The following is a 26,959-nucleotide window of genomic DNA, read 5'->3' as shown; positions in this document are numbered from 1 at the left end:
CCCCAAATATCCCTCCACTGTTTTTTCTTAAAGTCACCAAACATTCCTCTATTATATAGCTGACATGAGGCCCTGAATATCTTAGAGACAGAATGTGCTTCCCAATTCCCATCTGGAAGGCCTAGCAGCTGGAAGCATTGCAAAGCCTGACTGAGGTATTACAGATGTTACACACTGATAGGACAACCAATTGTATTACCCTCAGAAACTGATTGATGAGATAGTCTTAAAATCCAGAGTCATTTCTCCCTGCCAAAGAAATTGTCAACTCCACACAACCTGGGGCTTGGCTTTGTTTAGAAGTTAGCTAACACATTTGAAGCAAACGCTTCTTTAAGTTACTTAGATCTCAATGCAATTTAAAACCATTTCTTAATTCTCAATGTAACCCTAAAAATAAGAATAGTGCTGATAAGCTGCCTCAAATGTGAATTGATTGAACTGGACCTTAGTTTCAATGCATAACTACCTACCCAACATACACACATAAGCAAGCAAGCAAGCAAACAAACAAACATTATTAATTAGAACTTTTCAGCCCAGTGATTCTGGCAACTGAAATTACGGAAGCAACAATTACAAGAAACTTAATTTTCAACTAGCAGGAGAATGAGGAAGACGAAAATGATCCATGCTGTGTACCCAGAAATTAACAATTGGTATTTGTGTCTGTGCCATGTGTCTCCTAGGCAACAGAATTAAATACATTTAATAAAAGATCATATTTCATTTGGCTGCTTTCATAAAAATCGTATGTCATGATAAGCACTTAAATTTACTGAATGAGTAAATCTATCAATAAATACTTTTCTTATAGCTTGGGGAAATGGAGGAAAGCAAGTCATATCAGGATGATTCTAGCTATAAATAACAGCCTCTAACAGTCACATAAACAACCCAGGTCTGCGTGTTATGTACAATGAAGCCCGATTCCATGCTGGTGTGTCATCCACAATCCAGGCTCTCACACTCCACCCTGTATTCCTCTTGATACTTACCAGCTCCTTTCCTGCGGGACCCAAGGGGGCTGCTGCAGCTCAGGCATCATGTGCTCTCCCGGTCAGAAAGAAGGCAGAGCCTGTCCCTTAGTCAACCTCTTTCCATGTAACAAGGAGGTAAAGCTTTCCCTGAACCTTCAGCTGTGCTCTCACCATGCTCAATGGGCGCCTGACTGACACGTGGGGGGGGGGGGGCTTGAGAAAGCCAGCAGTCTGTACTTCCATTCTTTGTCATGGGATGCGGGTATCAGTGTCAAGAATAAAATGAGCAAAACATCCTCTCTGTGTCTTTAAAGAAAAAGTCTCAAATGGAGCTTAACACACACGATACAAATTTGTTCCAAGAAAACCAGGCAGTTGGTTAAGTGGCAAAGCTGAACTCCTTGGTTGCCGAGTTTGCAGAGCGCCTCCTCTAATGAAAACACATTTGCATTCTTCTTCTAACGTCTGGGGCAAGAGAGCAGCAGTACGTATTCCTGGATTAACTAAGAGGGTGGGAAGCCCACTAAACTGGTTGGAGTCAAAGACATTCATGGCTCAGAAATGGTTCTAGTTTTAATGAGTGCCCATTTCAAGGTGAAGAGAGGGAAATAGGAGATGAGATGGTTCCTTTTGCAGAAGGTTTAAAATCTGGTATTATAAATGATAAGTATCTTAAAGAGAGTAGCGCTCACCTTTGTGCTTCATATGTAATAGTCAGAAAATATAATATTAAGATGTTACTCTTCTACCATGACCCCATATCCTTGTTTTAGTGCTAGCGCGACAATTACAGAGAATGCTCACAGTAAGTCCTTCGGTCAAAAATGTCCCCATTCCTATTACTTAGTTGGTTCATCTTCTAATAGAATTTTTCATGAAAGTCCCAGAGTGCTTGTATCTTCAAAGCTGTTTTTCAATGTATTTCATACATGAAGGACAGATTGGAAACCTTTTTAACCCGTGCACTGTGAATGTGGAAAATGCTGCTCCACTGTGGCTTTTCTTTAGATATTTCTCTTGAGGAGATTGATTCTAATCTAATTCTTGCCTTTGTAAATTTCATTTTCCGCCTGGGGAATCTGAGCTTTTCTTCTTTTTAGTTAAAGACTACTAAAATATACTGGATTACTTCTTGGGGCTTCACCTTTGTTCAATTTCCCTGCTATATGGCGGGAGGGGGACTTTTATATACATGGAATCAGGTCATCATACATCATGTCACACTCAACTTCACCACTTAAACTGTACAGTTAAATACATGTTAGCATATAGTTACATAAATGCATATAAATTTTAACCATAGCCAAGTTTAGGTCATCATTATCATACACCACAAAAAAGAGCGAGAGAGCTATTAAACTCCTACCCTCTACCTCCTGCTTCAGGTCTAGGCAAACGCCTTTCTATTATGGCCTCTACAGCTTTACCCATTCTGGACATTTTATAAGTAGAATAATATTGCTTGTGATATTTTGTGGCTGGCTTCTTTCACTGAGCATAATGTTTTCAAGGGCCATACATACTAGAGTATGTATTACTGCTTCACTCTTTTATTTGCCCATATACTATCTCATTATATTGATTTAAAAAAAAGGAGTTCAAAATGCTCATGGAAAATTTTATCACCTTTCAATTCCATTTTCCACAATCTTTTTGGTGTCCTCTTATACATTTATCTACGCAGCAGTTCCTACTTTTAGCTGTTATGAATAATCAAGCTAACACTATACATACAAGTTTTTATGTACACATATTATAAAAAATGGTACATAAGTAATCCTATTTGACCTGCTCTGGCTTCCCTATTGCCATGAGTCAGAGGTCCAACGTGCCTCTACCCTCTTTCTTTACCAATTCTGACACCAACCACACCTCGACAGCATTCAACTTCTCAGTGGGTTCGATAGTGTTTCGCAATGGCCACAAAGAACATGTAGACAATACTCATGATTACGGGGAGCGTTTCTTAGGAGAGTTAACAAGTTACCAGAAACCAGGATTAGGAAACACTAAGGTTATAGTCATTGGTCCATAGCAACACCTCTACTCTGCCAGTAGTCAAGTTTCTCTCTTGTCTGCAGCCTCGGAGCTGTGCACATGGCCCCTTGGCCTCTACCACCGTGGACCAGAAGCTGGAATCGACTTGATAGCAGTGTGTGTGCCTACACCCAAAAGCATCTTTCCAAGTGCATAGAAATATTTATCTTTTCATACCAGCTTTGTATTTTCAGCCTGCAATCTCGGATTTTTAGTTAGTTTCTTAGTATTTTCTGTATTCAACATCATATAATCTATAAAAAGAGTTTTTACTTTTCACTTTCCAATATGGATACCTTCTGGTTCTCTTACTTGCCTAAATGCCAAGAATAGAATTTCTATAATACTGAATAGAAATAGTTAAAGTATTTATCTGTCTTATTCCTGATCTTAGGCAGGAGGTGTCCAATCTTTCATCACTGAGCATGATGTCTGTTGTGAGTTTTCATAGATGCTCTTTCTCAGGTTAAGGAAGTTCCCTTCTATCCCCAGTTGTTGAATTGTCATCATAAAACAATATTGGAGTCTATCAAATATTTTATTGTCTACTGAAATTATCAGCTGTTATTATTCTACTTATAGAGTGTATCACATTGAGTTCCAAATGTGGGACAGTCGTCCATTCTTTGGATATATATAATTTGGTAAAGGTGTATAATTCTCATTTAAATGTTGCTTGAATTGATTTGCTGATTCTTGTTTTTACAGGGATTTTGTTTCCATATTCATAAGAGATATCGGTCTATAGTTTCTTTGCGGATGACGTTACTATTTGGTTTTGGTATCAGTACTACAGGCTTCAATGGATGACTCTTCCCTCATACCAGGGAACTTCAAAATACTGGTGGGAAAATTCCATTGTCTTTCATATATCCTCATCTCGAGGGAGTATTCTAAGTTTATTTCTTCCAAGGAAATTTATTTGTTCTATAGCAGTCCATCCAATTTTCAGTATTTTTCACTAATTCCATCATGCATCATTTCTTCTACAGTCTTCCTTACTCACTGTGTAGCTTTTGAATGAATATGAGGCTATTAAAAATATCCAGGCTTGGTTCAAGCACACCTTGGTCCTCAAAGTGACATCTTTGCCAATTAAGACTTGAACGAGATCTTGTGCAGCAGACTTTCCCATTTAGATTTTTCACATTAACGTTAATCGTAAAGTCAGCACTTTTCTGCTTATCATTTTGTTGCTTACTGGTCCAGTTTTGAGGATGCTTTCTTTATATTGAGTATAATCCTACTAAAGGCTGTAGACTTTGATCTTCATTAAAAGTGCTTCAATCCTCTTTACTTTCAGCAACAAGAGTGTGTTATGTGCACATGGGAAAGTTGTTAACTAGCCTATCTCAGATCCACACAAAATTCATCTTCCCAAGGTCAGGCTTCTTAGATTGCTCAGCATATAGATTGAATACATATGGTACCCTTGACAAACACCTTTCCTTGTTCTATTCAAAGAAATATCTCTTGTTCTGTGTACAGGTTCCCAAAAGCGCAACTAAGTATTCTGAAATTTCCTATTCTTCTTACTTTTACCCATTCTTTGGGTAATATGATGTACACACTCAGCTCTCTTTGCATAGTCAGTGAAACACATCTTGCAGAGACAAGAAGACATCTTTCTGCCACTCATCTGTCAGGATATGGTGGTTTGTGCCTTGCTGTGATGCTGGAATCATTTCTAGATACTATAATAATATGGCACATAGGCACAATAAAAAGACTTTCAAAAAGCTATAGATTTGGGAAGTTCAGATAATACCTCCACCAAGCATAATCTTGAAAGCAATGTGTTCAATAAGCATTTATTAAATCAATTTCATTGAATCAGTTCATTTTATGCACTTAACCAGCACAGACCTAACTTGTATTTTGCCTAAATGACATCGAAGAAAAAGTTACTAAGCTATATTATTCTTTGAAAGGTTGGCCCCTCAGAAAGAATATCTACCTCTTTAACTGTTTATTTACTCTTGCAATGTAAGATGTTCTCAAAAATAAATAATGTAAAATGTTCTGTTGTGATCTAAAAAAGAGGGTTTTTTAATAGTAAGAAAAAATGCAAAAGGCCTTAACTCTTATTCTTAAGTGGTGCTCACCATAGAGTTTTAGAGTGGGCACATTACATGTAAAATTGAAATCAATGAATCACTTAAAATAATTTGTGGATAACATACCAAATCCAGGAACACTTTTGAGGCTGGCTTTAAGGCAAATTTTCTCCAGTCTGAGGTAGCTGTATCTCATCAGACAATTCCACAGAAACATCCAATCCATCCTTGTCCGATGGTTCATGATAATGACACTTCTTTCTCCAGGAATAAACGCATCACCTGTTATAATCACTTTTACCCCAAATACAGTCTCCAGCAATGCCTAGAGGAAAAAGTATAGATATACAGATATATATATATATATATACATACATACATATTTAGCCATTTTAAATTATGGTTGGCCATAGGTAAATTTTATTATGCCTCAAAAATAAATCTTATGATTCTAATGGAAAGCAATCAAAATCATAGTACTTTCCTTGCTTTTTCCTTCTATAATAAATCAGGCAGGGAAAGCTCATCTAGGAGAATGAACTTCAGAAAGCACTGTTTCTACTCTTATTTCTTCTGCTAATTTAAATTTCCGGCAGTTTTCTACTGAATAAAACTAACTTTACTTGAAATCTTAAGGTATACACAGGGGCTTCATAAAGTTTAAGGGAAAACTCCATTATATTTTCATTCAATTTTTAGTGAGAACTTTTTGAAGCTCCTACATATTAAGTTAAAATAAAATGGTGCAAAATGTGTACAGCAATATGCCATTGTGTCAAGCTTTGAAGAGCATCGATCTGAATGTTATCATTACTCGCACAGTGCTATTAACAATAACTACTATTGTTTGTTTTGTTTTTTCTTAAAAGGATGGTCTATAGCATCATGGGTGATGCACAGAAGTACAATGTTGAGACACAAAAGCAAAATAGAAGGAAATAAACAATAAGTAACCATTTAGATGAAAAACTTTCTAAAACTGCAACTAAAATGTTTTAAGGGTAAATATGAGGGTATTTCAGGAACACTGGTGGCATAAGGAGAACTAGAAATTGATCTAGTAACCACAAGGTCAGTGGTTTGAACCTACTAGATACCCCAAGGGAGAAAGATGAGGCTTTCTGCTCAGAAAACTAAAAGGGAAGTTCTTTGCACAGACAAGATCGTGTGCAGCAGATTGTCCTACAGGGTCGCTATGAGTTGTAATCGATTCGATGATAATGAGTTTTGTTATAAGGGGGTTTCAAAAAGTTGATGGGAGAACCCCATGAGCTTTCATTTATTTAAAATCATTTTACTGGTGGCTCATACAACTCTTATCACAGTCCACACATACGACCATTGTGTCATGTACATTTGTCACCATTATTCTCAAAACATTTGCTTTCTACTTGAGCCCTTGGCATCAGCTCATTTTTCCCCTCCTTCCCCCCATGAGCTTAGAATTTCATTTTTCCACAAACTTTTGGGAAGCTGTCTCATACAGTAAACCTGTTATTGTTGATTCTGACTCACAGGGACCCTATGTGTAACAGAACAAAATATTGCCCAGACCTGCACCATCCTTACACTTGTTAAGTCTGAGCCCACTGTTACAGCCACTGTGTCAATCCATCTACTCAAGGGCCTTCCTCGTTTTCCCTGCCTCTCCACTTTACCAAGCATGATGTTCTCCAGGGACTGATCTCTCCTGACAACACGTCCAATGTACGTGAGCTGAGTACCTCCATCCTTGACCCTATATGGATCTATGCTGTCTCTAGTGCTCATCAGCCTGTTGAAATATTTCAATTGGCATTCCATCCACTCCTGACCCTTGTTTTTGGTTAATGCTTTCAGTGCAGCTTGACTCTTCCTCCAGCACCAACGGTTCTTGGTCATATGCTACCCCTGAAATATTGGAAGTTGACTAGTTCTGTTAGGTATAGTGACTGTGTATTCTTCCCCTCTTACTTTCGATGTGTCCTGCATTACTGAATATTTTGACGATATAATCTTTCAATATTACCACTCGTGGCTTCAATTTTCCCTTGAGTTCTTTCAGTTTAAGGTGTGTTAAACATGTATTTCTTTGGTTTTCTAATTCTAGATCTTTGCACATTTCATTATAATATTTGACTTTGTCTTTGGGATATGCCTTTGGAAATTTTCTGTTCAGCACTTTGCCTTTGTCATTTCTTCCATTTGCCTTAGCTGCTCTATGGTTAAGAGCAAATTTCAGAGACCCTTCTGACATCACTTTGATCTTTTCTTTCCTATCTGTTTAAGGACCTTGTGCTTTCTTCACGGATGGTGATGCTGATGGAACCCTACAGCTCATCACTCACCAGGTCTTCTGTTGATGATGTTCAATGCCTCAAGTCTGTTCCGAAGGTGTTCCCAAAATTCAGGTGGAATTTACCCACGGTTGTATTTTGGCTCTCGTGGACTTGTTTTACATTTTCTTCAGCTTCAACCGGAACATGCGTATGAACAACTGATGGTCTATTCCACACTTAGGCCCCCACCTCACCCACCACCACTGGCCTGGTATTAGCTGCTGATATTCAGTCTCCATGTCTCTCCCCACAAATGTAGTCAATCTGATTTCTCTGTATTCCATCTGGAGAAGTCCCTGTGTATAGCCACCATTTGTGTTGTTAGGGGGAAAAAAGTATGGAGTTGTGGAAAAAGCAAACTAATATTAACATAAGCTAATGAAACAGACTAGAACAGTAAAATGAAGGGAGAAATGTTGTATGTCTTAAGTACTACAGATTTAAAAATCTTATGCTCTGAGAAGAAAATAGAATCCTTTGGTCTAGAGTTGCTACAGATATATCATAATCTCCATAAAGTTCACTTTAGGGCAGCCGTCCTCAAACTACGGCCAGCAGGCCACATGCGGCCTCCTGAGGACATTTATCCGGCCCACCGGGTGTTTTTGCCCCGTTTGTTTTTTCACTTCAAAATAAGATATGTGCAGTGTACATAGGAATTTGTTCATAGGTTTGTTTTTGTTTTTTAAACTATAGTCCGACCCTCCAACGGGTCTGAGGGACAGTGAACTGGTCCCCTGTTTACCAAGTTTGAGGACCCCTGCTCTAGGGCATGGGTATTTAAATCTGGTGTCAAATATACCTTGGAAGGACAACTTCCAAGAAGACTATAAACATGCATGCTCTTTAAATTATATGCAAATATACGTGAATGTGTTACCACATACATTGCTAGGCATTTTGCCTAGCATTCTCATCAAATTTCAAAAGTATCTATAACTGCTCAAATAACTACATAATCCTGGCACCAAACGGTCTCTGGGGGTATTTCAGACTCTGAGATTGGGGGAAAAAATCATAGCAGAGTTCTCTGGGCTTGGACCCAAATCACTAAATATCTTTTCTCACAGACTGTTACCCTCAGACACCTCCAGGGCTGGATAATCAGTCAGGCAACAGACAACAGGCCTATAAAATTCATCATAGTAACCCTTGTGGTGAATGTTCTCAGAATAGCCAACCATCCAAGACTAAAAGGACAGTGTTTTACCCCACAACAAAGCTCACAAGGCGGGGACCTTCCTTCCAAGAAGGACTAATATAAATGGAGAGACAAGGCAAGAAGTAGGAATGCTGTTACATTGGGGAGATGGAAATTAATGATATAAAACAAAATGTGTATAAATCATTGGATGGAAAATTATATGCTCTGTGAACTCTCACCCAAACCACAACTAAAAGAAAAGTCCAATTTACATGTAGGGTTCTTAATATATTAGAAGCATTATATATAAATCCTGTAAAGAGACATTTTGGAGGCTTGGGGCTTTGAAGAGTTTCCTTGGAGAAATTTTATTAAGGATCTCCCAGGAGAGAAAAATCACCCAACAAGCCTACAAGACTGGCTCTCTGGTGCTTTGCTCTGCCTGGTCATGTGAAAATGGGCTTTTAAATATTAGAGTGGAAGGGGAAATTCTACAGGTGGTGGGGAAAAGTTTGGGGGATATGTAATACCACGCAAGTGTAAATGAGCACTATAAAGCACGAGTATATCACTGCATTATATGTCTTGAGCCCAAGGATATGCGGAGTCACCATCCCACGATAACCATGATTAGCTTCACTCTGGTGCCCATATATGGTACACTTCTTGTGTTTTCAAAGATTCAAAATTGGAGGAAAAGAGAAGTTGACTTTTAATTCTGTGCAGTACTAACGTGTTTGTGTCTTATGAGTAAAGAAACCCTGGAGGCAGGAGAAGGTACGCTTTGGTTAGAGGCGGCTAACCACAAGGCTGGCAGTTCAAACTGCCAACCACCAGCCATTTCAAGGATGAAGCCATCTGCTCCCACACAGATTTACAGCCTTGGAAACCTGCTGGATGGGCTAGAATTAATGCAATGGGGGGGGGGGGTGAGAGTTTAAAAACCCCTGTTGACTCAATTTCCAGCTGCCAATGAAAAGGCTGGCAGTTTGCATTCGCCATTCTGTAGGGGACAGATGTGCCCAGTGCCTTCCATAAAGATGTGTCCTCATAGAACCCTTGGGGGGGCTGTTCTTCCCTGTTCGGTACAGTCACTTCACTATTTGTAGGACTTGACTGGTGAGTTGGGTTTGGGTTAAAAAACAATCGTGTTTCCATGATGATAAAAATGATCAAACTCCCACCCTGTTTGTCTAGGAGCACCCCATATGGCATTCTCTCTTGCCATCTAACAGTCTATCAGAATGCTAGACAGTATTTGGGGAAGCCTAAAATTCAAACTCACATTAATCATTTTTACTGTCAGACATACATATCATCAACCTGGTGCCCCAAAATGTGAATGCAACATACTAGCATGAATCAGGGAACCAATAGTGGAAAACCCCCTCCCCACTGAAGAATTCACTTCAGAAGGACATGTCTGATAAGAGCACACAGGAGCAAATGAAGGAGGAGGAAGAGAGAGTGGAGCACATCCTAGACCACCAAACCCTGGGGACAATATTCCTGCTCAGAGCAGCCAAAGCACAGGGAGGACCATAGGGCTAGCCCGACTGTCAGACACAACATCCCTCACTGACCCATAGCGGTACAGAGGACAACACTGGAGACAGAGTACGGATATTGTGCCCAATCTGATGCCACCACAGCGGCGAAACACTAAAGCATACAACAGAACAGCAAGGGGCACAAAGCAACAATGGACCCCTGGGAGTACCAAAAACAGACTTTGGGGTGAGGGAGTGGCCCCCCATCAGGCTTGACTGGAAAACACTCCTAAAGGGCAACAAACAGACCTTGAACTATTTCCAGGCTTTTCTTTTGGGGGGTGTTGTTTTTTGTTGTGGGGCTGGTTTTCTTTTCTTTTGTTGTCTTGTTTTGCTCTGTCTTGCTTTTATGTATATTATTATCTCTGCAGGTCTAGATAAATAAGATAGGTGGGATAAACAATCTGGAGGAAAAAACAACAGGACTGATAATTCCTCGGGGGGGGGGGGGAACATGGTAGAGGGGCAGGTGGGGGAAAGGAAGTGGTGTTAACATACCCAGGTACAAGGGAACGACAAGTGATCCAAAATCAGCGGCGAGGCGGGTGTAAGAGGCCTGGTAGGGCTTGATGAAAGGCAATGTAATTAAGAGGAATTACTGAAACCCAAATGAAGGCTGAAGATGACAGTGGGACAAGAGGAAAGTAAAAGGAAATAGAAGAGGGAACTAGGAGGCAAAGGGCATTTATGAGGTCTTAATACAGGCATGTACATATGTAAATATATTTATATATGAGGATAGGGAAGTAGATCTATGTGCGTGTGTGTGTGTGTGTGTGTGTGTGTGTGTGTGTGTGTGTAGGCTGAGTATTTAGGTAGCTGATGGATATTGATCCTCTACTCAAGTACTCCCTTAATGCAAGAACACTTCGTTCTATTAAACTGGTATTCTATGATGCTCACCTTCCAGACATGATTGTTGAAGATAAAGCAGGTGCGTAGCAAATGTGGTGAAGAAAGCTGATGGTGCCTGGCTATCAAAAGATATAGCATCTGAGGTCCTCAAAGCTTGAAGATAAACAAGTGGCCACCTACCTAACTGAGAAGCAAAAAAAAGTCCACATGGAAGAGGCACACCAGCGTGTATGAACACGAGGTGTCAATAGGATCAGGTATCAAACATAAAAGATCCAGAACGAAAAATCATATCATCGTGAATGAAGAAAGTACAGAGTAGAGACTCAAAGTCCATCTGTAGGCAAGTGGACATCCCCATACAGAAGGGTCACGAGGAGGAGACGAGCCAGTCAGGGTGCAGCGTAGCACCAATGAAATATACAACATTCTTCTAGTTCTTTAATGCTTCCTTCCCCACACCATCATGATCTCAATTCTACGTTACAATTCTGGCTTGACCAGAGCATGTACACTGGTACAGATCAGTGCTGGAAACAAAGGGAATCCAGGACAGATAAATGCCTCAGGACCAATTATGAAAGTAGAGATACTACGAGGGGAAGGGGAAGGTTGGGGAGAAAGGGGAAACGGATCACAATGATCTACATATAACCCCCTCCCTGGGGGACAGACAATAGAAAAGTGGGTTAAAGGATACATAAGACAGTGTAAGACATGAAAAAATATATATAAATTATCAGGGTTCAGAAGGGAGAGAGGGTGGGGAAAGGATGGGAAAAAATACCAAGAGTTCAAGTAGAAAAAAAATGTTATGAGAATGATTATGGCAACAAATGTACAAATGTGCTTGACAGAAAGGATACATGTATGGATTGTGATAAGAGTTGTACGAGCCCCCAATACAAACATTAAACAAACAAAAAAAGACATCTAGTCAGTATGTTTTACAGTCCCTCCAAAGAGAGAATAACAACCACACTACCCTGAAATAAAGATGCTGTAGCTCTTCAGAATGCCAGATTAACAATCTTGAAAAGAAAAACACTACCCATGAGTTTTAACTGTTTGTCTTATTTCTAGATACAGAATCACACAGTTTCAGCAGTAAGAAACAATAAATTCTACAAAACTTTATGACACTTTAGAAACAAAAATCTACAACATACTACCTAATTCGGCCACTAAAGTTAGAATTTAAACTCTAGAAATAATTGATGGCTAAGGATCTTCTTATCCACTATAGACGAACACAAGGATGAGACCGTCCCCTCAGGATGGCAGCTAACCAGTTTTGCCATCGTGTTGCATGTCCTCATCTATGAATATTTAGTCCGAATGAAAAACCAACCATGACATTGCTAATCTCCAAATCAAAGCTTCCAAGGCTTGGTTACGGTTTGCCTCCCCAAATCCCTAGATATTTAGGCCATGAACCACAAGTGACTCATTAGACACTGATGAGTGGCCCCTTTCTTACAAATCGTAGTCTAGCCAGAAATTATATTCAATAATCTGTGTTTACTGAATATATATTTGGTTCTAGGGTGACCAATACCAGCAGGTTATGGAGGAGGTGAGTGGGATTACCTTTTAAGTTCTGAAGTTGTGTAAGGGCAGATCTCCAAGAAATTTTCATAATTGCTAGTAGGACTTATGATCTTGAGAAGCAAAGATGCTCTGAGTATATGTTTAGCTTGACCCTGAGAGTATTAATTATGTTCACAATATAAGGAACAAAGACATATACTCACCATGAAAGAAATACTTCAACAGAAACTGGAAAGCCAGTCCCCCTTTCTATTTCATAAAGAAATTTTGCACACACACACGTGGATTAAACTAAGTGGCCTCGAACTCTAACTCAATTCCACCGACCTCAAAGTCTAACTCAATTCCAAAGGATTTCATGGCTGAAACTCCTTTAAAGTCAAAATTGTGCTCCTTAAAAATAGTAAGGCAGGAAACAAAAATAGGGCAATAAAATTAACTTAATATACAAGAGAAGGTAACAAAAGGCGATTTTATGATTCTATCTGCACAGCAGTAATTAGTTGAAAATAATTTCCACTAATTTATTTTTAGTGGAGCTAAAAATAAATTAGTGGAAATGATTTTTAACTGTTTGAAACTGCTTAAAACAAAGAATTGACTCTGTGGCAACAGGGGAGAAATGAGTCCATTTTCATACTAATTTCTTGCTGAATAAAAATGATCTATTTTGTTAAAAATTCATTTGGTACTTTGTAAGAATATACAATAAAAGGTCATAAAGGCACCCTGACATTTTTTCACCTATATCTTTTATCAAAGATGCCCAATAGTTCAAAATTAAAATATCAATTTTCCATAAGGGATTCAAATTCTATCAATTCCTTAACTTAAAGACTCTCTCTCCCGGAATACGGAAGAGTAGCAGGATACAAGATCAATAAACAGAAGTCAGTAGGGTTTCTATACACATCGGACAGGGCCATGGAAGAGGCGATTAAGAGGGAAGTACCCTTCACAGTAGCCAAGAACAAAATGAAATACCTAGGAATATATTTAAACAAAAATATCAAAGACCTTTATAAGCATAATTATAAAACCCTATTACAGGAAACCAAAAGTGACCTTCACAAATGGATGACCCTCCCCTGCTCATGGTTAGGTAGGCTGAACATAGTAAAGATGACAGTTCGTCCTACAGCACTCTACAAGTTCAATGCTATACCAAAATCCAATTACCATCAACCTTCTTCAAAGAATTGGAAAAACTGACCACCAACATCATATGGAGAGGGAAGAAACCCAGAATTAGCAGAGAACACCTCAAGAAGAAGGACACAATTGGAGGACTCGCCCTACCTGATTTTAATGCCTACTACACAGCTACAGTGGTCAAAACAGCATGGTCCTGGCACAATGATAGACACTCAGACCAGTGGAAAAGAATAGAAAGCCCAGGAGTAAAATCATCAGCATATAGACAACTGATCTTCAAAAAGGGTCCCAAAAATGTCAAGTGGGAAGCAGATCCCTCTTTAATAAGTGGTGCTGGAAACAATGGATATCCACATGTAGAAAGATGAAACAAGACGTTTACCTCACCCCATGCACAAGAATACACTCAAGTTGGATCACAGATCTAGAAGTCAAACCCCAAACCATCAGGACCATTAAGGAGGGAATCGGGACTAATCTCAGAGCACTGGCCCAGGGAGCACATAGGCTGACTGCAACAGGGACGGGTACACACACAGGTGAACTGGAAATCGACAAGTGGGATCTAATAAGAATAAAACACCTGTGCACCTCGAAAGACTTCGCCAAGAGGGTAACAAGGCAACCCACAGACTGGGAGAAGATTTTTAGTAATGACACATCAGACAAAGGGCTCATTACTAAAATCTACACCATCATGACCTGCAAAAAGAGGAAAACAGTTAACCCTCTAAGGAAGTGGGCAAAAGAATTGAGAAGAACTTTCACTAGAGAGATCAATATGGCCAATAAACACATGAGAAAGTGCTCGAAGTCCCTTGCCATAAGAGAAATGCAAATCAAAACAACCATGAGATACCACCTAACACCCCTGAGGCTAGCCCAGATCAGTAAATCAGAGAGCAACAAGTGTTGGAGGGGCTGTGGTGAAGTAGGAACCCTCCTCCACTGCTGGTGGTCGTGCAGATTTGTACAGCCACTGTGGAAAGCAATCTGGCGATACCTAAAGAAAATGGAAATTGATCTACCTTATGACCCAGCCATCCCTCTACTGGGCATATACCCGGTTGAAGCAGCAAATAAAACACGACCAGTCATATGCGCTCCAATGTTTATTGCGGCACAATTCACAATAGCAAAGACTTGGAAACAGCCTAAGTTTCCATAGATAGACGAGTGGATTAGCAAACTTTGGCACATACACACAATGGAGTATTATGCAGCACTGAAAAGCACCGATGAGCACATGAAACACGTTATTTCATGGGAAGAGTTGGAAGGAATTATGTTAAGCGAGGTAAGCCAGATCCAAAGGGACAGGTACAACATGAGTCCCCTGAGGTAAGTACAATCAGCATGACAGAAATAGAAGAATAAACATCCATCCCACAATAAATGGGGGGAAGCATAGAGAGTTGGAGGGAGGGCAGGCCACACTTAGGAGGTACATGAGAGCCCAGCATAAAGAAGGAGTAGTGGGGGAGGGACTGGGAGAACTGGGAGGGGGAGAATCCGAGTGGATGGTATGGGGGGGTGGAACAGGGTACTAACCCACCCGGGGTAGAGTATTGGTTGTGTCCCCACAGATCTGGAACATGCATACGGACCCCACCACGACACACCAAACAAGGAGGGCAACGAAAAGTACAGAGGTCTATACTATGTCAGCAGGTCCACCTAGACAAGATAGGCTGGACAAATAATGAGAGAAGAAAACAACAGGACCAATGGTCCTAGAGGGACATGAGAGCGTGGGAGGTAGGGGAAGGGAGGTGTCACCCAACACAGGGATAAGGGAACAGCGAGTGGTTCTAAACCAGAGGAGGGAGGGGAGGGGAGGACTGGTAGGGAGTGACCAAGAGCAAGGTAACTGAGAGGAATTACTGAAACCAGAATGAAGACTAAACATGGTAATGGAACAGGAGGAAAGCGAAAGGAAATAGAGGAAATGAGTAGGAGGCAAAGTGCATACAGAGAAGCCTAAATACAGACATGCACATATGTAAATATATTTATGATTATGGGGGCAATAGACTTATATGCATATATTTATAGGTTCAGTAGTAGGGTAGCAGATGGACATTGGGCCTCCTCACGCATAATCCCCCAATACAATAGCACCTCGCCCTGCTAAACAGTCATTGCAGGATACCCATCTTCCCGACATGATCACTGAAGACAGACGTGTGTGTAAGCAAACGTGGTGAAGAAAGCTGATGGTGCCCGGCTATCAAAAAGATATAGCGTCTGGGGTCTTAAAGGCTTGAAGGCAAATAAGTGGCCATCTAGCTCAGAAGCAACAGAGCCCACAGAGAAGAAGCACACGGCCTAAGCGAATACAAGGTGTTGAATGGACCATGTAGCAGACACCAAGGAACAAAAACAATCATTGTGTGATCACCTTCCTCGCATAATCGCTGAAGACGAAAGTGTGCATAAGCAAGTGTGGTGAAGAAGGCTGATAGTGCCCGGCTACTGAGAGATACAGCATCTGGGGACTTAAAGGCTTGAAAGCAAACAAGCGGCCATCTAGCCCAGAAGCAACCAAGCCCACACGGAAGCAGCACACCAACATAGGCGACCGTGAAGGGCAGAGGAGACCAGGTCTCCAACAACAAAGGTGGGGTGGTGGTGAGAATCACATCACCGTGAAAGAGGGGGAGTGCGTGATGGGGACCCAATGCCCATCTGTAGACAGCTGGACACCCCTTCCAGAGGGGTAGTGTGGAGGAGAAGGGCTACTCAGGGTTCAGTGCAGCAACAATGAAACTCAAAATCTTCCTCTAGTTCCTGAACGCTTCCTCCCCTCCCAATCATCATGACCCCAATCCTACCTTGCCTTGCGGACCTGGTTATACCAGAGGATGTACAGCGGTGCAGTGGGGATCTGGAGGCACAGGGAATCTAGGACAGACGAACCCCTCAACACCAGCGGTGGGAGTGGCGACACCAGGAGGGAAGGGGGAGTAGAAAGGGAGAACCGATCTCGGAGATCTACGTGTAACCTCCTCTCTGGGAGATGGGCAATGGGGAGGCGGGTGAGGGGAGACGCCGGGGAGTGTAAGATAAGATATAATAATTATTTATAAACTATCAAGGGACCAGGGGTGGGATCGGGGGGGAAGGGGGACGGGGGAAAAATGGGAAACTGAGCTGATTCCAGGAACCCAAGTGGAAGGTAAATTATGAGAATGATGAGTGCAATGAATGTATAAGGGTGCTTTGCCCAATTGATGTATGTACAGACTGTGATAAGAGCCTTATGAGCCCCAATAAAAAGATTTTTTTAAAATAATAAAATAAAATAAAAGACAACAAAAAAAAGACTCTCTCCCTGATGCATTATTACTGTGGACAAGGCAATGATTTAAATAGCTGGGTCATAGAAGTCTTCTCAAATATATACCAATTTAATGGTGCGGTGATAGTTAAACTTTACCAATATGTTAAATTCTAAAGTCAGTCAAGAATAGCTCACACTGATCGCGAAAATCTCCTGAGGTCTCTTAGAGATCAACGCACACTCTCAGTAAATTCAGCTCAATTTCCCCAGCAAATTTGGACCACAACTATTTCTCTAGCTGACCATTACACTATTAGTTGGTTTCTATGTTGTTTTTAAAAACCCTATTTCTTTAAACACAAGAATCACACTAGTCACAAACATATTCCCATTTCACCCCTCGTGAGGTCCAGGGAAACAAAATAACTCAGGAGGCCAGCACAACATGATCACAGCAAAGGAAGACACTGGGAGGTGGACGAGAGTTAAAAGTAAAAACGGCCAATACTAATGAATATAAAGTCCTAATAAAAACAATAATAAAGGATAATGTACAGTAGACATGTAGACTGACATGCAAGCTGCACAAGTACAGGAAGATGAATGGGACTACACTCAAGTATACATAAGTTTGGGAAAGGATATTTCTACATATACATGTATGTGCTGTGAACATGTCTATGTATATTATACTGCTTGCAGGGTGCAAAGTTTTGAAAATTTCTAAGCCACAACCAAACTCCATGACAAAATGAGTCACTGGGATAGGGGGCTTGGAACCACAGACTCAGGGGATAACTCTGCCAACTCACATAACCCACGAAGACTATGTCCTACAACCATCCTATGTTAGTGAGTAGCCACGGAGGTCTGAAAAGCTTGTGAGCAGTAATCTAAGATGAAATTTCTGGTCTCTCCCTGTCCAGAACATAGAAAAATAAAGAAAATAATTTACTCAAATAAATAATTAGGAGACTTCCAGGAAGATGGCGACGAAGTGACACATACCAGAGGGACTCCATAGAATTCAGCCCAGAAGAGTTACTTAAAGGGAAATTCAATGCTGCTGGAACACAGAAGGACCATCATAAAGATAAGTAGGCATAGACCCATGGGGTATTGAGGGGCTGGGGGCTTTTGGCTTACCTCAGTGGAGGTCGGCTGGGGCTTCACCTTGCCCCACCTGTGTCTCTGCCGGAGCCAGGACCATTTGGAGCCTATAGGGCGGCTTGGTCTCAACACAGCCCCAGTTTGCCACCACCTGCCTCGGTGCAGGTACTGGACCCTTACAGCTCCACTGGCAGGGATCGGGGTTCGGCTACATTGTTGTTCTGGTTTCCATGTCCTCTCTGGTTCCCCCCACCTGTGCAGTCTTGGAGGGCTGCACAGGGGGACTCTTTCTCAACACAGCCACAGCTAGCCGCTGCCGCATCGGAGCATAGACTAAACCCTTGATGGGATCGGCGACATTGTTGCGTTTGTTTCCATCTCTTCACTATACCCCCCCCCCCCGTCCCCCATATGAACAAATTCTTGGAAAAAGAATGCCTCTCTAGTTTATCCTCGATGGACATCAAGAATCTCAACAGATCCATAGCAATAGAAGAAATAGACAAGGTTATCAGGGATTACCAACAAAAAAAAATCCCCTGGACCAGATGGCTTCACTACCAAGCACTTAGGGAACAACTAACACCAATCCTACACAAACTCTTCCAGAACATCGAAAAAGGTGGCAAACTCCTGAACCCCTTCTATGAAGCTAGTATAAGTCTGATACCAAAACCGGGCAAGGATCCCACAAGAATTGAGAACTACAGACAAATATCCCTAATGAACGTCAACGCAAAAATCCTTAACAAAATACTAGCCAACAGAATACATAAGTAGATAAAACAAATAATTCACCATGACCAAGTGGGATTCATACCAGGCATGCAGGGATGGTTCAACATATGAAAGACCATTAGTATTATTCATCATATTGACATGAAAAACTATAAGAACTACATGATAATATCAATAGGTGCAGAAAAAGTATTCAACAACATCCAGCAGCAATTCCTGTTTAAGACACTTGAGAAGATAGGAATGGAAGGCAAATTCCTCAAGACAATACAAACTATATATGAAAAACCAATAGCCAACATGGTAGTCAACGGAGAAAAGACTAACATAATCCCACTGCAAAAGGGGACCAGACAAGGATGCAGCTTTTCCCCACTCTTATATAATACCATGCTAGAGGTTTTAGCTAACAGTATAAGGCAAAGAAAAGACATCAAAGGTATTCATCTGGGAAGGAAGAGGTGAAACTATCGTTATTTGCAGATGATATGATTTTATATGTGGAAAATCCCAAAAGTTCCACAAGGGGAGTACTGGAAGCAATAGTAGAGCTTAGCAGAGTAGCAGGTTACAAGATCAACAAACAGAAGTCCATCAGACTATTATACACATCGGATAAGACCACAGAAGGAGATCAAAAAGGTGGAATCCTTCACAATAGCCAAACACAAGTTGAAATATCTAGGGATATACCTGACTAAAAGAACAAAAGATCTATATCGGGAAAACTACAGATATCTAGGGATATACCTAACTAAAAGAACAAAAGATCTATATGAGGAAAACTACAGAACACTATTACAAGAAACCAAGAGTGATCTCAACAAATGGAAGAATATCCCATGCTCGTGGATTGGAAGACTCAATACAGTCAAGATGTCAGTTCTGCCAAAGGCACTAAATAAGTTTAATGCAATCCCGATACAATTGCCCTCATCTTTCTTCAAAGGAATGGAAAAACTGATTATCAACATCATACAGAGAGGGAAGAAGCCCATAATTAGCAGAGAACTCCTTAAGAAAAAGGACACAGTGGGAGGGCTTGCTTTACCTGACTTTAGCACATACTATACAGCCACAGTGGTCAAAACCTTATGGTATTGGTACAATGATAGATATTCAGACCAATGGAAAAGAACTGAAAACCCACAAATAAAATCATCAGCATACAGACAACTGATCTTTGATAAGGGCCCCAAAAATACCAAATGGGAAGTACATGCCCTCTTTAACAAGTTGTGCTGGAAAAAATGGATATTTATCTGCAGAAAAATGAAGCAAGACCCTTACCTCACTCCATGCATAAGAATAAACTCAAGGAGGATCACAGACCTTGAAGTTAAACCCCAAACTATTAGGGTCATCAATGAGGGAATTAGGACCAACTTGAGAACTTTGGCACAAGGAATACATAGGCTATCAGAAATAGGGTATGACACACACACAGAGGCAGCACAAATTGACAAATGGGATATTACTGAAGATAAAACACCTGTGTACATCAAAAGAATTCACCAAGAGAGTAATAAAAGAGTCCACGGCTGGGAAAACATCTTTAGCAATGACACATCACTCTGCTAGCTTCCAAAAAGAAAAAAAAACTAATTGCCCACTTGAGAGGTGGGCAAAGGACCTGAACAGAAGTTTCACAGGGGCAGAAATCCAAATGGCCAACAAACATATAAGAAAATGTTCCCGATCTTTAGCCATAAGAGAAATGCAAATTAAAACAACAATGAGGTACCACCTAAAACCATCAAAGGTAGCTCAATTCAAATAATCAGAAAGCAACAACTGTTGGAGGGACTGTGGGGAGACAGGAACTCTCATCCACTGCTGGTGGACCTGTAAGTACGTGCAGCCACTATGGAAATCGATGTAGCGATACCTAAAACAGATGGAAATCGAGTTACCATATGACCCAGCAACCCCTCTACTCGCATATACCCAGAAAAGGAAAGAAAAGCTGTGATATATACATACAATGGAGTACTACGCATCTCTAAAAAGCAGTGATGAATGTATGAAGCAAACCACTGCGTGGGAAGAACTGGAGGAAATCATGCTACGCGAAGTAAGTCAATCACAAAAGGACAAGTACAATATGAGTCTGCTGAGGGAAGCTTTAAAAAAAAACATGCAAAAGGGGCATAGGGAACAAGCTACTTTATACAACATTCCTGGGGTGAGGACCAGGTTATATGGCAGGGACCAGACCAAATACAGGGAAACACATGATCGACAACTAAAAAGGGGGGGAAAGCAAATTAAAAAGGAATGGGTAGTAGGGGTACAGGACACTAACCCACCCAAGGGGAGGGTATTTTATCTCCACAGGGAAAGAGGGACCAGACTTCAACCCAGTGCTCCAAGATGTGAATGCAACATGCCGGAATGGAGTAGGGAACCAGTGGAAAGGTTTGGGGGGCTGATCCCAATCCCAACTATCCCCTAGAATTTATTTCAAAGGCAGGCATTGGATCTGCAGCTTCGGAAGCGGGACATATCTGATTGGAGCACACGGGAACAGATGAAGGGGGAGGAGGAGAGAGTGGAGCACATCCTGGCCTTAGTAGGCCTTGAGGACTATGTTCCCAATTAGAGCAGCCAGTCCACAGAGAGGACCACATGGCCGGCCCCACAATGAGACATGATGCCCTGCACTGACCCATAGCCCTACAGGGGATAATACCGGAGACAAGGTGTGGGAATTGCACCCGATCTGATCCTGCCACACCGAGGCAAAATACTAAGAGGGTACAACAGAACAACAAGGGAATGGAGCGGCAAGGACCCCAGGGAATGCTGACGGTGGACTTTGGGGCCGGGCATGGTGCCCCAACACACTGGACTGGAAAACATTCCTAAAGGCCAACAAACAATCCTTGAACTAACAACAAGCTTTTCTTTCTTGTATTTTGTTTTTTGTCATTGGTTTGTTGTTGTTATTTTGTTGTAGATTGTTGCTTGGTTTTGCTTTGTCTTGATTTTGTGCGTGTTGTTATCTCTACAGGTCTGTCTAAATAAGATAGGCTGGATGAACAATCTGGAGGAAAAAACAATGGGACTGACAGTTACAGGGGGGACATGGGAGAAGGGGAGGTGGGGGGAAAGGTAGTGTTGTTAACAAACCCAGGGACAGGGACAAAACAAGTGACCCAAATCAGTGGTGAGGAGGGTGTGGGAGGCCTGGTACGGCATGATCAAGGGTAATATAACCAAGAGGAATTGCTGAAACCCTGGTGGGGACTGAGCATGATAGCGGGACAGGAAGAAAGTCAAAGGAAATAGAGGAAAGAGCTGGGAGGCAAAGGGCATTTATAGATTACTCCCTCAATGCAAGAATATTTTATTAAATTGGCAATCTATGCTGCTCACCTTCCCGACACAATTGCTGAAGGCAAAGCAGGTGAGTAAACAAATGTGTTGAAGAAAGCTGATATTGCCCCACTATCAAAATATATAGCGTCTGGAGTCTTAAAGGCTTGAAGGTAAACAAGCAGTCATCTAGCTCAGAAGTAACAAAGCCCACATGGAAAAAGCACACCAGCCTGTGTGATCACGAGGTGTCGAAGGAATCAGGTATCAGGCAAGAACAAAAAAAATCATATCATTGTGTGCACACCTCCATGATACGATTGCTGAAGACAAATGGGTGCATAAGCAAATGTGGTGAAGAAAGCTGATGGTGCCGGGCTATCAAATGATATAGTGCCTTGGGTCTTAAAGACTTGAACGTAAACAAGCGGCCATCTAGCTCAGAAGCAACAAGGGCCACATGGACGAAGCACACTAGCCTGTGGGATCACGAGGTGTCAAAGGGATCAGGTATCAGGCATCATCAGAACAAAAAAATCTTACAATAGTGAATTGGGGGAGAGTGCAGAGTAGAGACCCAAAGCCCATGTGTAGGCCACTGGAAATCCCCTTACAGAAGCGTCTCGGGGAGGAGATGAACCTGTCAGGGTGTGATGTAGCAACGATGAAAAATACAACTTTCCTCTAGTTCCTAAGTGCTTCTTCCTCCTCACTATCATGATCCCAATACTAACTTGCAAGTCTGGCTAAACCAGAGGATGTACACTGGTACAGATCGGAACTGGAAACACAGGGAATCCAGGCCCAATGATCCCTTCAGGACCAGTGGTGTGAGTGGCGATACAGGGCGGAGAGAGGGAGGGTGGGTTGTAAAGGGGGAACTGATTACAAGGATCTACATGTGACCTCCTTCCTGGGGGACAGACAACAGAAAAGTGGGTGAAGGGAGACGTCAGATAGGACAAGATATGACAAAGTAACAATTTATAAATTATCAAGGGTTCATGAGGGAAGGGAGTGTGGGGAGAGAGGGGGAAATGAGGAACTGATGCTAGGGGCTTAACTGGAGAGCAAATGTTTTAATAATGATGAAGGCAATGAATGTACAAATGTGCTTTACACAATTGATGTATGTATAAGTGTTGTGTGAGCCCCTAATAAAACAATTTAAAAAAAGAAATAATTAGTCCAAAGGGTTAATGGACCACATAAATCACCAGTTTCCACTGGCATAAGACTAGGTAACTAGAGGGTGCCCACCTACCACTACCAATTGTAATTATGGGAATTATAAAAAATGCTAGACAGAGTGGTGGATATGTGGAACAAAAGAGCAGTCTGATAGCAATAAATGAACTCCTGAGATACCCTTCAACCTGGAACTGAACCCATCCACAGCCCTACAATACACAGGCCTAGAAAGTGATTTGCTGATAAAGATCAAGGACTGCAGCTTACAGTATGGGTTATGACACTATGTGAAGAAAACCCCAAAACCTCATAATTGGACAAACAAGAAACATCATAATAAATGGAGAAAAGACTGAAGTCATCAAGGATTTCATTTTGCTTGAATCCAAAATCCAATAGTCAAGAGACCAAAGGATGCATTCCATTGAGTAAATCTTTTCAAGTGTTCAACAGCAAGGGCATTAAGGATGATGGTGAGCCTGACCAAAGCTATGATATTTTCAAACGCCTCATAGGCATGTCAAAGTTGGACATTATTTTATTGTCCAAAGAAGACAAAAGAATCAATCCATTTGAATGATGGTACTTGCAAAGAATATTAAAAGTACCATGGATTGGCAGAGGAAATGAAATACAGCCAGAGTACCTGATATAGTTAGTTTATTGTGCCAGCCTGGTCGATAAGCACAAGTGAGATTAATTGAAGCGTGGAGAGATAAATGGCTCGGTGAGCCTCGCCTTTCTTGTCTCTCGCTTTTTAATCATCGGATCACTGTGCGGCTGCCTTGTTTGTTCTGTGCCTCAGTTTAGAGGTTACACTACTACCTGTGGGACGCCTAGTCAGGGGACTGTGTCGCTGTAAGTTGAGATCCCTTTAAGACCACACGATTGGAATTTACATCTCTGGAGCTGGGGACTGACAGTTGGTGACCTGGCTGGCAGTTGGTGACCTGCCTTGCTGTTTGCTACCTATGCTGGGAATAGCCTAGCTTTCTCTCTACAGGGGACTTACCTGACGGCTCTCAAGACTTGAAGGACTGCCAGTGTCTCCCAACTCTCTCATGGGAGTGAGTTGCACTGAGCCATTTGTACTGCTTTATAATTTAACTGTTCATTTCTTGTACTATGTATCTATCTATCTGTATATAATTTAACAGTCCATTTCTTGTTATATATCTATCTTTATAAATACATATAATTATCAGCAATCTGGTTTTATCTCTCTAGAGAACACTGTCTAATACAGTTCCTCTTAGAGGTAGGGGAGATTTCATCTCACATGCTTTGGACATGTTGTCAGCAGTCCTTGGAGAACACCTCATGCTTAGTAAAGTGGAGGGGCAGCAATTAAAAAAAAGGAAAGCCCATAGCCAAAATGGATCGACACAGTGGCGGCAGCAATGGGCTCAAACATGACAAGTATGAGGATGGCACAGGTCTGGGTAGAGTTTCATGCTGTTCTACATGGAGTCACTATGAGTTGGAACCCAGTCAATAGCAGCTAAAAACACTGATGTGACCAATAACACTGGTAAGGACTCTATTCCTCAGATCCACAAACCAGGTGAGAGAAAGAGGGAAGCATTTGTTCAGAACCAAGAAGGGTCAGTAAAGGTGGATAAATGGAAATGGGGAACACAAGGCAGAACTGGGGAGAACTCTGTTAAAACTGAAGGGATAAATAAGATATTTAAAAAAAAATTTTTTAAGACTGAAGGGATAGTAACAAAAGCCACAAAAGTCACAAAACAAAATGTGTACAAATTGAACGAAAAATAATTTGGTCTATACGTTTTCACACAAATCAGATGGATATTGGGCCTCTACTCAAATACTCTCTCAATGCAAAAACACTTTGTTCTATTAAACTGGCATTCCATGATGCTCACCTTCCCAACACAATTGCTGAAGACAAAGCGGGTGCATAAGCAAATGTCGTAAATAAAGTTTATGGTGCCTGGCTATCAAAAGATATAGTGTATGTGGTCTTAAAGGCTTGAAGATAAACAAGCGGCCATCTAGCTCAGAAGCAACAAAGTCCACATGGGAGAAGCACACCAGCCTGTGTGATAAGGTGTTGATAGGATCAAGTATCATGCATCAAAGAACAAAAAATCCTATCATTGTGAGTGAAGGGGGCGGGTGCAGAGTGGAGACCCAAAGCCCACTGTAGGCAAGTGGACATCCCCATACAGAAGGGTCACGGGGAGGAGACGAGCCAGTCAGGGTGCAGTATAGCACCAATGAAATATATAACTTTCCTCTAGTGTTTTATTGCCTCCTTAACCCCACTATCATGATCCCAATTCTACAATACAAATCTGGCTAGACCAGAGCATGTACACTGGTACAGATCAGAGCTGGAAACACAGGGAATCCAGGACAGATAAACTCCTCGGGACCACTCATAAGAGTAGTAATACCAGGAGGGGAAGGGGAAGGTGGGGGCGGGGGGGATTAGATCACAATGATCTACATATAACCCCCTCCCTGGGAGACAGACAATAGAAAAGTGGGTGACAGTAGACATCAGACAGTGTAAGACATGAAACAAAAATAATAATTTATAAATGATAAAGAGTTCGGAGGGAGGGTGGGGGGCGGAAATGAAGAGCTGAGGGTAGTGAAAGTTCAAGTAGAAAGCACATGTTTTGAGAATAATGATGGCAACAAATGTACAAATGTGCTTGACACAATGGATGCATGTATGGATTGTGATAAGAGTTGTACAAGCCCCAATAAAATGATTTTTTTAATACAGGCTTTCTTCAAGAGTAATACATTTTTTTTGCCCAGAAAAAAGAATACCTTTCTCAGATTCCATTACAGCTTTTAGGTATTCCACCAATGGACTATGCAAAAGAGGAAAGTGTAACTTTAAAGTGACTGGTTTAAAGGAAAAGTGTGTTCCCAGGTTCCTCCCCCCATCTCTTTTTGCAGAATGGTGGGGAAAAGTAGCAGTGACAAAGTTTTGCCCCTACATAACAGGACGTTAGCCAGACTGGGTTTGGGCTGGGTAGAGTAAATTAGAAGCAACATCAGTCCTTGGGTGAGATCAGGAAGCAGAGCTATTCTGCCCACCTGGACCTGAAAGAGAAAGGGCTCTATCTGACTTAAGCTTCTATTTTTCTTAGATTCTGTGGCACAGTATCTCAGCCTACCTCCTACAACTTTTATATATGGAAACTTCAAAAGGTGGGGGGAAAAGGAACAAGAAGATAATTACATTTTTCCACAAAATTTTTGAAGGTCCATTGTAATTATCATGATGTATTATTTATTTTCCAAATGTCAGCATTATATTAAAAAATGCTATTTGCTTTGTCTCATTTTGTCGTCAAATAGTCCTAGGAGGGAATAAAGTACTGTATATAATCGAGTACAAGCTGACCCGAATATCAGCTGAGGCACCTAATTTGACCACAAAAAATGTATTAAAATGTGCTGAAAAACTCGGCTTATACACGAATATAGTAGGTAGGTCGTATAAGTAAGTACTCTGAGAAGGGTAGAAAGGCCAAGGTATTTCGTCAAGTTCAAATGACAGGAAAATATTAAGGCAAATGCTAAAGCCAAATGTCTCTCAAATGTGTATGCTGATAAGCACGCTGCTTATACTGATTCTTCATGGAAATTAGATTCATGGAAGCATTACAATTAAAATGATTCTAC

General features: G+C 41.2%; 1 protein-coding gene across 5 annotated transcripts in view; it reads right to left on the bottom strand.

Annotated features, from left to right (window-relative positions):
- Nucleotides 1-26,959, bottom strand: part of LCLAT1 (lysocardiolipin acyltransferase 1) — a 229,027-nt gene that overhangs the window by 96,110 nt on the left and 105,958 nt on the right. For 3 of the 5 annotated variants that reach the window (XM_075535329.1, XM_075535333.1, XM_075535330.1), the window contains one exon: nucleotides 5,201-5,399. The exons of the other annotated variants lie outside the window; for them this stretch is intronic. In XM_075535329.1, the coding sequence (XP_075391444.1) occupies nucleotides 5,201-5,399 (199 nt within the window). The remainder of the gene's footprint in view (nucleotides 1-5,200; nucleotides 5,400-26,959) is intronic. 5 annotated transcript variants of the gene reach the window in all.

This window comes from Tenrec ecaudatus, chromosome 17 (genome assembly GCF_050624435.1).
Source record: "Tenrec ecaudatus isolate mTenEca1 chromosome 17, mTenEca1.hap1, whole genome shotgun sequence".
NCBI lineage: Eukaryota > Metazoa > Chordata > Mammalia > Afrosoricida > Tenrecidae > Tenrec > Tenrec ecaudatus.
This window is presented reverse-complemented; position numbering and strand designations above follow the sequence as displayed.